This window comes from Pempheris klunzingeri, chromosome 10 (assembly GCF_042242105.1).
Source record: "Pempheris klunzingeri isolate RE-2024b chromosome 10, fPemKlu1.hap1, whole genome shotgun sequence".
NCBI classification, from domain to species: domain Eukaryota; kingdom Metazoa; phylum Chordata; class Actinopteri; order Acropomatiformes; family Pempheridae; genus Pempheris; species Pempheris klunzingeri.
In genome coordinates this window covers 14,020,380-14,036,380 of record NC_092021.1, presented here as the reverse complement: position 1 = coordinate 14,036,380, position 16,001 = coordinate 14,020,380, and the positions used below count along the sequence as shown (strand labels likewise).

The 16,001-nt window shown below is 38.9% G+C and overlaps 1 protein-coding gene across 1 annotated transcript in view; it reads right to left on the bottom strand.

Moving 5' to 3' along the window:
• The window catches only part of cps1 (carbamoyl-phosphate synthase 1, mitochondrial), a 48,240-nt gene that overhangs the window by 14,764 nt on the left and 17,475 nt on the right, over nt 1-16,001 (bottom strand). Inside the window, exons 22-29 of the mRNA XM_070837816.1 lie at nt 11,751-11,892; nt 11,235-11,300; nt 10,912-10,975; nt 10,463-10,644; nt 8,290-8,484; nt 5,601-5,668; nt 2,533-2,608; nt 1,524-1,601 (exon numbers count right to left, since the gene is read on the bottom strand). Coding sequence (XP_070693917.1) covers nt 1,524-1,601; nt 2,533-2,608; nt 5,601-5,668; nt 8,290-8,484; nt 10,463-10,644; nt 10,912-10,975; nt 11,235-11,300; nt 11,751-11,892 — 871 coding nt within the window. The remainder of the gene's footprint in view (nt 1-1,523; nt 1,602-2,532; nt 2,609-5,600; nt 5,669-8,289; nt 8,485-10,462; nt 10,645-10,911; nt 10,976-11,234; nt 11,301-11,750; nt 11,893-16,001) is intronic.

Genomic DNA, 16,001 nt, shown 5'->3' with positions numbered 1-16,001 from the left:
TTTTCAAAAGTTAAACCAGCTTACTGTTAAGTGACTGTTTATGTAAAAGTCAATTTACTTGTTCTATATCCTCCCTAAAAGTACCCCATCAATTTCTTTTGGTGATTTCCTAAATTCTTTCAGTATGCTTTTCCACCTCCCACTGAAAAAGAGAAACAGAATATGTGCACACAAATACACGTTTCTACATCTTCACATTTGCGTGAATGAAAGACCCATAACTACATTCATTTGACTTTGAATACTTATTTGTCTAGTATAATTTCCCCACAAATATTTTTATTCTATTAAAATGTCTCCTACTTCACAGAAAAGCCTATTCTCACTGTATGTGCGCTTGAGGTTTTAAGTTTCTACATCACACTTGTGTAAATTATATACTTAGCCATGATTGACTTCCGTACTAGTTGTCACTAAATCATGTTTGTATATATAAACTGAGATTTTAGGTGAGCACAGTGAAACTTTCTCCTTTCAACAAATATGTGTCAAAACATACTTTTAGTGTCAAACTCTGCACGTACGTCATTGTGCACAGAAACATCCAAGTGAATGATGTTGATTTTGAGTGAAGGGCATTCTTTTTCACATTTTCTTCTTAAAATGAACAGATTTTCTCTTCCATTACGTGCCCTCATTCTTGTTGTTTCTACTTAAGAAGTCACAAAAGATGAAAAGATGTTTTTTTTTTTTCATTTTGACTACAGAAGTCAATAGAAGCACAACTATTTTCCAGTTTTTGTACAACAATACTTCAACTTATATATCAATACTTTTTTGAATTTTAAGACATTACAAAAACTGTAAAAAAAACTGTCAAAAACTGTAGATTTTATTGTAGAATTTTCAAATAATTTTGTGAATTAAATTAAAATTAATACAATAGTATACTGTACGTACAATACATTTATAATAGAGCAACAGGGCAGAAGGACTCAAGACAAGACAACCAAAGAAAATGACACAACCATGCACGCCAATCAGCTATAAAAACAGTTTGTTGAACAAGAATCATTTCAATATGCCTTCAAGTGATCTAATCTCAAAAGAAAAATTAATTTAGTATCACCACTTTCCTGCATTTTTGTTTCAATGTATTCTATTCTCCAAATCAGATATGTCGGGGCTGTAATGTCTTTTCACCGAAGATGAATGCGATTACTTCCACTTTATTCATCTACTAGGCTCAATATCTGTCCTACCTCTCCTTTTAAACTGAAAAATAATGGAGGGCTGAATAATGCCAGGCTACAGAGATGAATAGCAATGATACTGCTTCAAAAGAAAACATGGTAAAACATGGTGTCAATATAAACAGGAGAAGGACAAATAGTGTTCTTCTGCATGGCTGTTACATGATGCCACATTATACTACATTATGTAGAAGATGTATACTTTCCTACTCTCCTAATTTTTTTTTCTTCTTCCTCATTTTTAAAATAAAACCACACTCGCTTTTTACCTTGCCAAAAAGTGTAAGACAAAAGCTCCTAACTGGACTGAACACGGAAGTGATGTCTTACCTTGCCATCCTTGGCCACAGCGTCCACTTCTACCTCCCTGGCACCGCGGATGAACTTGGTGATGACCACTGGATGCTCCTGGAGGTAAGACAACAGGGTGGTTATTGGTGAATCAAAAGTGAAGCAACCCAGCCTGACCAAGGTTGTCCCCTTTAGAGGAGAAAATCTTGTGTTTTGGCTCTGTGTGCCAACACACTAGATTTGAAATGAGGCAAATTCTCTGAGTTAAAGGTAAAATGTCATTTTTAATTTGAGGGTGTTCCCATGAATACAGATAAAACTTTTCTGCTCAGCTAAATAAACTCGTGACTTTTTCAGAACTCAAGAGTTTAATGTTCTTAACTAGTCAAGTTTGCTACCTGACCCCAATCCAATTCAGTCTGTGATTCACTTGCTCAAGACTAGACTGTAGCCAAAAAACAAGTAAAAAGCACAGGCCTGGCAAAGCATCTCCAGGGAGAGGCCTGATGTTTATGGGTCATAGACTTCAAACAGGATTTGACACCACATATTAATTATAACTTTTTCAAGTTTATGGTAACTTCTTAAATTGCATTTGATGCTCTGAAGTTTGTCTTACTATTGCTACAGTTCCTACGCCGCTCATCTGGTGTGGACATCAGCACCCTTAACTTACTCTGTTCACACCTAATGAAAAAATATTAACAGGCTTGCTTTGGTTCTCTAGAGGTGTGTTATGTGCGTATGCTTCTAGTCTCGGGCAGAGGCCCTTAGAGGGGCCAGGTGCCCCAAAGCCACCTGGGGGCTCAATGATGTAGAGATGCGTGCGGAATATTAGCCAACAGCCATGCCAGCTGGTAGCATTAGTTAATTGAAAGCAGAGGGAGAGCGCAACAGGAAAAAGAGAGTCTGAGAGAGTGTGTGCGCATGTGTGATAGGGAGAGAGACTTCATGTTCTAACATGCTAATTCCATACAACTCAAGGCAGAGAAGAATGAAAAGCCAGGGTACACCTTATGGAAGCAATATGGGTTAACATTGGCCTCACCTGAGACACCTGAGTGGCCTCCTCCAAGAAGCGTTTCATCTCCTCTTCTCCATACGCAACGTTCATTGCAGAGCCACTGGTGAAATGCAGACAGGAGAGAGAAAAAGAGAAAGCGAGTGAGAGAGAGAGAAAACAAAAGGCCACAGGAGAGGAAGAGAAGCAAGCAAACAGGAGAACATACAAGCTTCAAATGATCGTTCAAAACACTCATTATCTCTCCGTTGCATCACTATTACCATCGGGAACAAGGACTGGAAGCAGTCAAAATAAGGAGAAAGAGAGAGAGCGTGAGGGAGAAGAACAGCTATTTAGGTCGAAAAGCACTCCAGGCTCTTGAAAACGAGTTCAGAACTTAGTCATTAAAAAACAACAGATTTAGGCTAGTTTTGTTGTGGTTGTTGTTGTTTTTGATTTGAGACTGCTAGCTGGGCTTTCCTCCTGTTTGAAAAGGAGGGGCTGAGAGAAAGAGGACAGAAAAGGGCTACAGGCTTAGGTCAGATCTTGATTCCTTAGCTGTCTGTTGCTCAGAGGCAAACATATGTCCAGCCCCCAAATGAACACTAACCCTTCATTTAAGCACCACCCACAAATGATTTGTTTGCATTTACATTCAGGCATATCCTCGACTCGGATGCCATATAGTTTCTGCTTGACTGGAATTCTTCTCTGGAATTTCACATGAAGCAATTTTACTTGTAGTAGAAAAAAGCTTGCGTGTGTCAGCAGGAAAGCCTTTTACAAAAATAACATGAGTAATCCTGGCTCAAGCAATAAGAGAGGATCCAGAGATCCATGGGATTTTGATCAGGGATACTGAATATAAGATAAGCTCATTTGCGGACGACATTTTGCTTACCCTGCGAAACCCAGAAAGAAGCGCACCCTAATTGATGTCCTTCCTAAAACTGTTTGGCTCGTACTCAGGATATAATTAAACACACACAAGTGACAAATATGTCGTTATAACTTTATTCCAATTACTGATTTGCAAAGCAGATTTTACTTCAAATGGGGCTCTTCTGCTATTAAGTATCTAGGAGTTTGGATCCCAAAAAACATCTCCAGAATATATTAAATTAATTGTAGTCCTGTTACTAAGATAAAAAAAACAGACCTTGATAGTTGGACTGTATTGCCACAAGACGTGTCAAACCAAATTGAGTTGGAGTTCCTTCTAAAGATTTCAATGAATGGAAAAGGAGGATCTCAACATTTGTGTAGAACAGTAAGTAACAGCCCCTGGTTAAATATATAGGACTCTACAATTATCTGGAGAAATGGGTGGTCTTTCCCTTCCATGTATTCAAGATTATTTCACTGCCACCCAGCTAAGTTCACTGGTATGTTGGTGCAGTCTGGACTATTCAGCCAAATGGAAATGGACTTGGATTTAATGCAGAACTGCAAAAGGTTTCACCTCGAGACATATTCAAATATATTGAAACGGGTGGCAGCCAATGTGTTTAAACCTTCTGGTCTTCATATGTGATTTAGGCAATGGGCACATAATGATGTAACAGCTTACTGCACTATAGCCGATGATAGCGGCTTGATGTCTTGCCCACCTTTCAAACGTTTTTCTACTATCCACGGCAAAAATGCCTTGCAGTCATTTTTAAGTCTGTCTGGACAAAAAAGTTATAGTCTGAATTGTCACCACCACATCCTGATTTGATTTCAACTTCCAAGACAAAGACCCTAGGGTGAAGAATACTGATACAATTATAAAACAATGGTATCACAATCAATTAACTTGATGAATTTGAAAAATTTTCATTCTTGGGTTTATTACTTCTGTCTCATTGGGACATTTCTCTCCCACATAGACTCCCTTTCACACAGAGATTCCTCACGACTACTGTGCATTTGCATTTCACACTGTATTGCTTGGCTTTAGCAGCACTAGTAAATTCCAAAGAAAGGGCAGTTTCTATATGTTTAAGCTATGAATTTATGTGTTGGAAGTCATTTTACTTATAAACAAGCTGCTTAGATTAAATGGCAAAACTAGAAGCTTGTTTGAAAATGTCTGATTGCATTTTGTGGTCCTATTTTGTGGGCAGTAATTACACAGCTGAGTTAAACGTTTTCGTCACCAAAAGAGATGATGTATTAAAATATGCAAATAAGATGTATGTTACACAGATCTTCCTTGTACATTATTATATAAATATATTTCAAGGATAAATACTATGAGTGTTGCGTGTGTGTATTTGGTGTGTCCATGAGTACGTCTGTGCATATGTACCGAGGCTGAGAAGAACATTCAAAAACCATTAACAAAAATGTGAAAGGAGAGGAGTGAAAATGCTTTGGGGATGGGAAAAGATCAGATAGAGTTCACTCTACGCTGATGCTGGAGAGGAGAGAGGCACAACTTCTTCATCAGTAGTGTCTAACAGAGGTCAATATAGATGGTATTTTAAACTGTGAACAATAATGAACTCTGTATTAATGAATAAACTCTGTACTATTAAAGGTATGATTATGGCTGCTTATGTCTACAAGATCAAGTGGTTTTAAATGTGACCTAGTGTATGACAATCTGTGGGTTTCCCACAGGGCTTAACAAGCTCAGTCAATCATGGCGTGCATATAAAAATCATAAAGTCCAAAACTTCCTTATACACAAGTTTATTGTCAGTGACAAAGCCCTGCTGAATACAGGGTCTCATCACGACATCTGCTGGCCAAAAGTGTCACTGCAAAATTGAATCATTTGTAGTGCGAGTAAAGTTCATAAATCATCAGAACTCAAATTGTATTTTACTCAGTTAGCAATAAGTCTGCAAATTTATTAAGAATTGATTTTTTTCTTTCATGCCTCAGCCGAGCAGCACCGCACTGTTTTCTTACTTTCTGATTTGTTAATACACTTCATTAGTTAGAAATTTAACAACACACAACTAATTCTGTAAAGATTATTTGCCGTTGCAGTTTATTGCAATTTTAGACACAAAAATATGCTAACATGTCACAGTGGGTCAGCCACTACATTTATGATTAGAAGGATGCTGATATGATGATCATATCTACTAGTATGTCGGCTGGTGTGTGTTTAAACTCACCTGAGAACATAGGAGGGGCGCAACAGACAGGGATAGCCCACCTGGTTGGCAAAGGCAAAGGCATCTCCCTGTGGGGGGGGGGCAGAAAAGCACAGCACAGGAAAAAGAGAGATGATGTCTGTCACACTTTGACTTTGAAGCCACTAATAAACCCGATTGTTAGGTTCTGACATTAAACTGTTTAATATCTCTTTGGCATGAAGTTTCACACAAAGACTTTACAGTAATCAGTTGAAACTGCAAGTAGTAAGATATAGTTAAATTGAGGTTAATTAAATTGAGTTCCCATTACAATGTTGGCCAAATGGTCAAAATTTCAGTTAATTTACAAATTCACATATCATCTGTCAAGTTCATACTTCAGGGCAAAAAGAGTGAAAAATACATTTTGCATCAATTCCAAATGGCAAACTAGAATAACCATTTCGCAGTTGCATTCCTCCACCAACCACTTAGGTGCCAGTTTGTATCCATGTCTGTCCAGACCAAAGATTAGTATCACAGACTCAGTATTCAAGCAAATATAGTCACAACCTTCCCCTCCATTCCTGAGTTGTGGCGTTGAATGTTGGTTGCAGAACATTATGATGTCTCAGTGAAGCTGTCCTTTGGCCTTTTGGCTATAAAAAAACATGTCTTGTGAGATCACACTTTTAAACAATAAAAGTGTACAGTAAATACTGGCTCATACAATAAATATGTTGAGCCACTGATAGAAGGGAAATATTTTGTGTAGACCTCACAACTCCAAGGTTATTGGCCAAAATATTTTAAAATGCATGCTTTAAAAGGTGACCTGTGTTACTGCTGTTATCTATCCGACTTTTTAAGTGTTGTAAGAAGTGGGGAAGGTTTGAAATGTAAACACATTTGATTACTGCAAGATTTAGTCAATGAGGTACAAATTACTTGGAGGCAAACAAAGAAGAAATGGTATTCTGACAAACACAAAAGCAGCAGAAAACGGTTCAACTGAAAAGCATTTCGTAAAATCGTAAAAATGAGGACACAAGTTTGATGGATCCATGGCTTAGAAAGCTCCATCACCTCTTACCCATCACAAGTTTTTAACCTGAGTTTTATTTTGTATATTTTAATCTTTACTTAACTGTGTATATTTATCATTAAGGATTTCATATAATCTTAGAAAGCTGTATGATTAGGCTCACTTGAGACAGAAAACAATCAATATCAAATCAAGGGTGTGTGTTTGCACTCATTCTCACTCTCTCAAAAATACAGAAAGCCCCATTTTACCCATTCTCAAGTGAATCACAGGCAGAACTAATCAAAAGTAAAAGGAAGAGTATAAGTGCTCCAACAGTCAGAAAGAGAGGCTTCAATATACATCTCCCTTTTTATTTCATTTTATTCCATTCAGTTCACGAGGATCGAAAGAAGAAAGCATCATGGAAGGAGTCTACCAGTGTGAAAGAAAGTAAGTCCTCCTCCTCCTCCTCCTCATCCTCCTCCTCCTCCTCCTCATCATCATTATCATCATCGCTCTCTCTCTCTGCAGGTCTAGCCTTTTTCTCCCTATCATTACCCACTGTTCACTCGGCAGGTGGAGTACCATTAACAAACACAAAATAGCTTCCCAGAGACGCAAGAACCATCTCCCCATGGTTCTGCTGGAGATATTCCAGCCCAATAAAAAACAAACCGTTTCTTCAAGATCGGCAGGGAAATAGAATATGTAGGTACACTCTGGAGAGACAGAGGATTTTATCTGTGTGTACGGGCTAGTCGCTCCTCAGTGGTAACTAAATACATGAGCAGCAGAAATGGAGGAGACATATTTCAGCAGTGACTGCAGACACATTTCAGTGCTCCACATGTTCCACACAGTGGCCTGCCAACGCTTCATTCGGATGTAGCTGTGAATGAGTTGCGAGAGCCAAACACATGCAAGCAGCTAAACAGGACAGCAAGTAGTGGGGCACAGTGCCTCTATGAGGAGGAAAGTTCCACAAAAAATGAGATACGTTTTTCTTTAGGGAAAGGTGTGACGCTGCAGGGGTGTAAACAGCAATTAATGTTATGTGTGTTTTAAGGTAGTAAAACCCAAAACAAAAAACCATTTACATAAATACATAAATGTAAATGACAGATTAATAAAGCAGAAAGAAAAGACTAATTTGCATAAATACATGCACCAGGAAACAGTCTGTGTGGGGAAAAGGATAAGCTGCTAATGATGTCTTGATATCTTCCAGAAAGGGTTTGCTACAGTTATATTAAGAGTTTGACTGAAAATAAACTATAAGGGCAGAAAATTCCTCATAGCTCCTCCATTTTCAGAAAATGAGCCAAACACTGAGATTTCAGTTAACACATTTTAGTTTTACATATGCTAGATTTCATTGTAAAATGCAAATATTAGACTTTCTTTAAGCCGATCCATATGTATACAAACCTGAATTGGGAAATAAAGATTGAGATGTCTGTTAAATGCAAACAAAACTACCAGAACCAACGTTCTCCAAACACCTTGAGCTTACTACCTCTGCTAACTAATTTTGTGGGAATTTTATGAGCAGTCAAGTGTTAACTCAGAGCAAAGTAACACTACGACACAAAAACAGCAAATTGGAAAGGGGTTTTTTTGCATATTGTCAAAGTAAATATCAAAAACTATCATGCTACTATTTATGTCCCAACTATCTATTATTTATTTGCTTGCTCTCACCAGGGAGCTGAGGGCCCTCCATGGGGCTTGGGTCACCCCGAGGTCATCTAGTATTCCAGAAAAGACAGAGCGCTCCTCAGCCCGGTCGATTTGCAGGGGGCTCGTCCCCAGAATCTTCACCCCATTCAGATGTAACGGGACAGCCAAGTTGTTGGGTATCTGGCCTCCAACTGACACAATACTGCCAGAGCAACCCTGGAGAAGGGAGGAGAGGAGAGGATGGAAAAACAAGAATGTCAAAGATAAAACCGATAGAACAGCAGGTAGAGTGAAAGAGTGAGAAGTAGAAAGAGGAAGAAGGACAGGAGAAGGGGAAATAAATAAGTCTTGGACCTCATGCCACAGACCCATCAACCAAGATTAACAGTCTCGAAATCTGCGGCCATTTCCAATTATTCTGGCCACTGATCACATAGAGAAAATATGAGACAAACAAAATCAGTTGATCTCGGTCGTGCCATGGGTTTACTTATCACCAGGGACAGTGTGTACGTGTGTGTACGTGTGTGTGTGTGTGTACGTGTGAACGTTTTAATAACAGCGTGCAGCCCCTTTTCCTGTCTAGCTGATCCGTGGGGGATGCTGTTTCCATGGCAATACCAGGTTGTATCTCTTCATTATTCATGGGCCTGCTCTCCTGCTCCTGTCCAGGGTTTATCTCCCTGCTCTAATGCCATATCTATCACACACACAAACACACACACACACAAACAGAAAGCGAGAGGGGACTGTAGCTGTGAGAGAGGGATTGATGATAATGCTATCACCCTGAACAAACAAACACTTAATCACACTCTGATCCCATCGCAACTTTAACTGGAGTACAATTCCTCTGCAAGGGAAAGTCAATGGACATTAGTGCACAAACACACAACATAAATACGCAGACATGTACAAACATATACACAGAAGATATCAGGGAAATATTTGCTATCCATGCCCTTGAGCATGTTCTATGGGCCAGCTTGGCTCTATGCACACAACCGGGTGGCACTCGGCAATAAAGTGGAAATTAGCTGACTCACAGATGATAGATTTTAGCTAAATGCCAAATAATTATTTCTAAGAAAGTATCCAAGAAGCCTTTCCAGTTTCCATAATTGAAAACAACTTTTTTTTTAAAAAAAGCTTCTTGATAACAGTTACCTTCATAAAATGACCAAAATACTACACAATGATGTAAAATGACTGTGAATCTGTGCATATATTTACCCAAATAACTGTTTAGCAAGCACAACCACATGAGCTGTGAGTGTTAGAGAGGTCAGCAAACCTTGAAAACCCATAAAAAAATCCACCCACCTGTTACTACAAAAGCCTAAGCTCTTAAATCTTAAATGAGCCTGTAGTGCTGCATAATAAATGTCCCCAATTAGGACTCATTCAGAGTGTTCCGAGTTTCTCTTAGATAGAGAGAGAGGGGGATTTCGCTTGGCTGGTATAATGGCCAAGACCATCCTTGAGGATAAGGCAGGAAAAGCTGTAAGATTACCCAGCTTTACTTTACATACGACATATAAATAAAAATCAAGAGAGAGGTTATGGATGCTGTTGGTTATGTCTCATCCATGCCAATCTGAGTGGGGAAGGTGTTATTTTTCCCAGAACTGTGGACGTCTGCTCTGTAGGAACTCTGTGATACTAGGTCACAGTCACGCTGCTAATGGTTTATTTCTTTATTATTTCTCTTTTAAATAAAGAATTATTCTTGAGCAGTGCAGTCACGTCCAAACAAATCAGAAAGCCTTAGTTAGAGAAATTATGTGTATGGTCTGTGCCAGTCTTAGACCAATAAATCTACTTCCCAATAATGTTCCGTTTATATTCGACTAGTGTTTCCTAACCTAGTTGACATGATTGATTTCTTTTATAATATATGTATTACATAACTGATCAATACTGATCTCACTAGGGGAAGCCTCGATTGATTGCAATGCGATATTTCAATTGGATTTCACTCAATAAGCATGAATGTATAAGTAGTTATTATTATGGATATAACCCTGGGATAGATTCTCCTCCTCCTCCTCCTGTGCCCTGCCCATTTCCAAATGCATGCCGCAATAGGCCCATCGACGCAGACCAAGATACTGCAAGTGGGTGTAGAAGACTAATCATTGATTATAGCACAGGATTATAGGCAGTCTCCATATTTTGTTTTGTGTGTCCTAACCTCCTGTTGGGTGATGTCCAGGATGCGTTCCAGGGTCAACTCCTCAAAGTAAAGGCGGTCACACTCGTCAAAGTCAGTACTGACTGTCTCAGGGTTGTGGTTGACCACCACCGTCTTCTTACCCATCTGTCTCAAGGCTCTGATGCTGGACACCGCGCACCAGTCAAACTCAACGCTGCTTCCTAGTGGATCGAACAGTCAGTCAAGGAATTTGAGTATGTTGGCCATAAGCAGCTTGTTTCTACTATGTTTTTATGTATGTAGATTGAAGTTGGAATGGCAGTGGTGGAATTCATTTTATTTGCTTATTAGGTAAAAACACCAAACACTACTTTGTGTGGCAAAAAAATTTAAGCCTGCCCATCTTTTCAGAGATTGTATTATTTGTTTATTGATATAACCAGCAAAACTTTCATTTGAACAGCAGGAAAGTTTATTGTTGGACTCACCAATGTGGTAGGGCCCACAACCAAGAACCATAATTCCCTGGTCTTTAAAGTCCAGATCATGCTCCTGATGGATTGGATAAATTGACAAGACTATTGTTAGTGATGCACTTCAAGAATTCTTCAGCAAAAACACCATCTTACAATGAACATTACTAGTATTCCACTTTCAAATATCTTTTATATCAAATTAAAATGTTGAAATTGTTGTTGTACTAACTGTATTTTCTGACAGCGATTAGACTGGCTACATGCATGAATACACAAGTTGTTTTTAATGTTATTATAATAATTTCTTCTTTTCTCTGTTAGCAGAGACCACATACCTGGCCATGATAGGTGCAATAGAGGTAGTTTGTCATGGCTGGATACTCGGCAGCCAAAGTGTCAATCTGAGAGGAGGGATCAGAGAAGATAGGGGTTAAAATGGTTCACTCATTCAAATTACAAAAAAAAACAAAAAACCTTGTCTACCAAACCCTAATCTGACCTAAATATCTCTTTAGCAGGTGAAAAAAAAGTTCTTTTAGTGTTAATTCTACAGGATGTCACACAAATAGAGGAAATCATATGAACAACAATTTGCAAGACTTTGCATGTTTTGATCTGTGAATCAGCAATTATGAACTGGACAAAACACACGTCAATACTGTATGAGGCGGACAGACAGTCAATGATAGCTTTAACCTTTATGCCCCTTACATATTTTATTTTCCTTATATTCATGGCCATGGGGATGCAGTCCGTGTGAGTGTTTGTTTATTGATCAGGCAGGGGCAGTTATCGGTGTCTATCTGACCTATGCTGTTCCGAGCTCCAAGGTGGAGCCCAGTGATGCTCACCTGTTTGACCCAGGGTCTGATGCTGTGAGTGAGCCTCAGCTCTCTGGCTGCTCTCTCACTGGAGCCCAGAATCTGACCAACCTGCCGGTCTGAGAAGCCATCCTGCTTGGCCTTCAGCAGCAGCCCCTTGGGCACGGTGCCACTGTAAGAGAAAGACAGCCGTTTCACCAACCGCTCAGAAGCCCAAACTTTGCTCATAGTTTGAAATTGATTTTAAATTGATTGAATTCATACCATTTCTGTGGATGCTCTATCTTAACTTAGTTTTCAGTAATATGAATTCAAGTTCAAAATTCACTCTATTTGCACTAGAACAAGGGTGCTTCTTCATTATGGTACTACACTGTCACCGACAAAGAAGAGGTTAGCAGTCTGTCAGTCAGCTCTTAAGCAACATGGCTGACACCAAGGTGAGAAAAAATAAGCTTACTGAGGGGTATGAAAAGCAGACAAGTGAGTTTATTTCGGAATTTTCTCTCTATGGTCCCCCTCTCATATATCTCTGTATTTTCAAGTCCACTGATCCAAGAGGGTCAATCCAACCAGTGGGTCATGAGTGGCTCGCCTACCCAGTGTCACGGCCCACCTCAAAGCGATCAATAACACAACGACAAACAAGAACCTGAGGTGCCAGAGCACCAGGTTGGCAAGTGCAGCCATTTAAAACCCATTTTAAATCGATTAAACTTTAATGCAGGCTGTGAGGTTGAACAGAAAAATGGTGGCAGAAATAAAGTTAGGTATCAAGAGGCGACTTTAAACTGGAGCAAGTCTCAGTTTACATTAGATTTGCTTCCTACTTAAATTCTAGTAATTTTGGACCAGCTGCGTGTCCATTTAATTTACTGAGCGTATCAATGTACATACAGTATATAACACTTATAGTCACATCTTGTTGGTCACCCTGTTATCTAACTGCAAAGTGTAGTCATAGAAAATGATGGGAGACGGGCAGAGTGACTTTCTGAGATAAGTACAAGAGTACAGTGAGAGAGGAAGTGGCAGTAAAATGTAAAAATTCGATTGAATTACACCTATTTCTAAATTCATCATGGTGCATATTTAACCTGAGCTAAAATGAAGTCGTTATCAATTTAAATGAGTGTATATAATATAACTTAAGGCAATTTAAGATGAACACAGGCCCTGGAGCTTACTGCAGAGAAAGATGAAACCAGACAATGTAAGAGAAAGAGAAATCAGAATCAGGGATATGCCACCTGTAGCTGGCAACAATTTACTCTACTACTACTACTCAAATATAACACGCCAGCACAACAGAGTCAGTCGATTACCAAACAAAGTAGAGGCTAGCCCACAACATGTCCAAAAGTCAGCTGGGTTTTACTGACATTACAGAAAGTGGGAAATGCCTGCAGCTTCACAGTGAGGACTATAGACTGTATATATCAAGATGAACAAATACAATTAAATGAACAACTTCACATTTTACAAGTTTGTGATGGTGTGGGCCCAATACTGTGTGTAGTGGCACTGTAGTGGGCCTGTGCTGCACACCTGGCACACCAACTATCTCAAAATATTGTTTTTTTAATGTCCTCCAGCTGCATTTTCCAGCTGATCCATGAGGGTTTTAAAATACTTCATTTAGAAGGAGGAGAACTTCCTCAAACCACCATCCTTCAGTTTAGCACACACATTCAAAATCACCACATCTGGAAACACCTGATTCTCACTGGACAGAAGGAGTATGAAAGACTGGACTCTGTAAAATAACTACAGCTGTAAGACAAATGTAAAAAGTATAATATTTACCACTGAGATGTACTGAAGTAGTAGTATAAATATGCAGATGATGGATCAAGTCAAGTACGAGCACTCAAGTAAATGTATTTAACTTGCTATCTAGTTCCTACTGCCACTGAACTACATTATTATAACTATTTTAATTAATATAATGATTTAGTGTTTATTTTCCTTTGGGGGATTAGAAAATGTTACATATCATATATGGTGGCATAGCCTAAAAATAGATATTATTTATAAGCCCCCATACGGCTCAGCCCTATTAAATGCTACACTTTGTAAAAAAAATTGATTGGAAATACACTCAATTTCCATGGGAGCTACTCAAATGCCCACTCGTGGAACCCTGGGACTCACAATATTGAAAACCTATTAATGTCACTGCAAATGACAGCTATGGAATTGTTGGGAGGCTGTGACGGAGCTCGGCTAAGTGTCTAGCTTTGTGTTTGTGCCCAGTTAAACTAAACACATGAATGCACAGTGATGAAAGTGATATTGATCTTCTCATGTAACGCCTACTAAGAAAGCAACAAGCGTACTTCCTATAATGTTATAGTATTCCTTTAACTCTAGTTAGAGACAAAAGGAATTCTTATTTCTGGTAAACCACATCTTGCTCTCCCCTCCTCCTTATCTGAATTATTTATGACCTTGTAGTGTAACGATACTGGAAATGTCAAGTGTGTTTTAACTCCCACTGCACATGGCTGGGCCGAGAAATAACAAACCCCTGAAACAATGAAAGGAGAGAGCAGCACGACTTCTGAGTCAGAATCATAAGAGGCCGAGACATTTGATTTGAGAGCTTGGTTGTTTTGTGCACAATTATCCTCTTTGAAGAGCTGTTTAAAGTGAGATGGAAATCCTTTGCATGCCATGAACATATGTACATACACCCGCACACACAAATAAAACATGAAATACACATTAAGACGGTGTGGGGTGTGTGTGTGCAAAGAGTGAGGACAAGGGATTGTCAGATGTTCTTACATGTGATAATAAAAACACACACGCACACACACTTATAACTAAACTTAAAAACAGCAAAAACTAATTTCGGGATTTTCACACTCTTTATTGTGTTCATTTTTCATTTACTCAAGTTTGCACCTTCAAAGTGTTAGAATGAAACTTTTTGTGTGTTGTATAATTGCCGTCCTTACAAACTGAATAAATCCTTGTAATTGTAATTCGTGTCATGCACAGGCTTATACACCTAATTTTCCCTTTCCTAATGTGCAAGTATATTGTCATATTCGGAGTTCTGCTTTGTGTAATCAAACTTAAACACAAAATTTGTCTTGATGGGATAATATTGTTTTGATTTTCAACGGGAGAACATGGAAATGGGTGCAACCATAATCTAGCATTCAACCAACAACGACCAGATTTGTGTGTTTAGGTCTATATGAGTTTATCTCGCGCTTTATTTTAAAGCTAAATGTCAATACGCAATATGAAACATGGTACAGGCATACGGATATATTAGTGCAACATGATGAATCATTGGCAGATTAGTCAATAATGCCGACAACTGTTAGTTGGAGTGCTAATATAAACATGCATTTGTTAACAATAGAATATCTGTATGTAAACGCAGACAGACACTCTATTGCCATATAATTACATATTATAACTAAAGTCTCTCTGCACTGATGTATGTATGTCCTCTGATTTTTTTCAACAACCGCTCATCACGTCTATTTCACACTTGGCTGATTTATTGCTAAGGATCCAAGAAGGGGCAATGTTGAGTGCAAGCCCTTGAGATCTATGAGGCATATTAATTTATTAGTGGTGTGTCACAACCGCCAAGAGTACGCACCGTTCATTGCTGCCCATTGCTACAGTACATTCAAGAACAGACAAAGAAAGAGAAACCAGAGAGGTTTAATTGTAGCAAACTAAAACACTTCAAGCATCAGTGACGCAACTTTTGGAATTAATGCTTTTGTTCCCGGAAATAGCCTGGTCCCAAATAGCTAGCTGTTAGCAATGACTCGGTGATACTCCACATGCTCCAGATGCAGAGTGCCTGCTTGCTCTGGGGAACAACATCACCAAGTCACACTATTGAGGTATGTCACATCTGGGACACTGAATGGGGTTTTGACTTCACTGAGGCCATAAAATGTTTGTGTGAGCTTTTGCATCCAAATGACATGTATAATCCAGCCCTGCTAGGAGACACAGCAATATCATGGCAGATGTATTGCTCATGATGGGCAGTTCTTGAGAAAGCTGCAGGCAGCAATACCGGAGGCCAAACAGTTCTGTTCTGAACAGGCATATTTTGAACTGCATTGTACTAGTAGTGGTAATACTTTGCAACCAACTTCATACCTAAATGCTTTGTCCTAAAACCAACATTTTATCATTTCTGACCTTATACATAAAGATTCATCTCACTCATACCTTTACCAACCAAATAACTTAAACAAACAACTCAATTAAAACAGAGAAAATGAAATGAAAGTATTC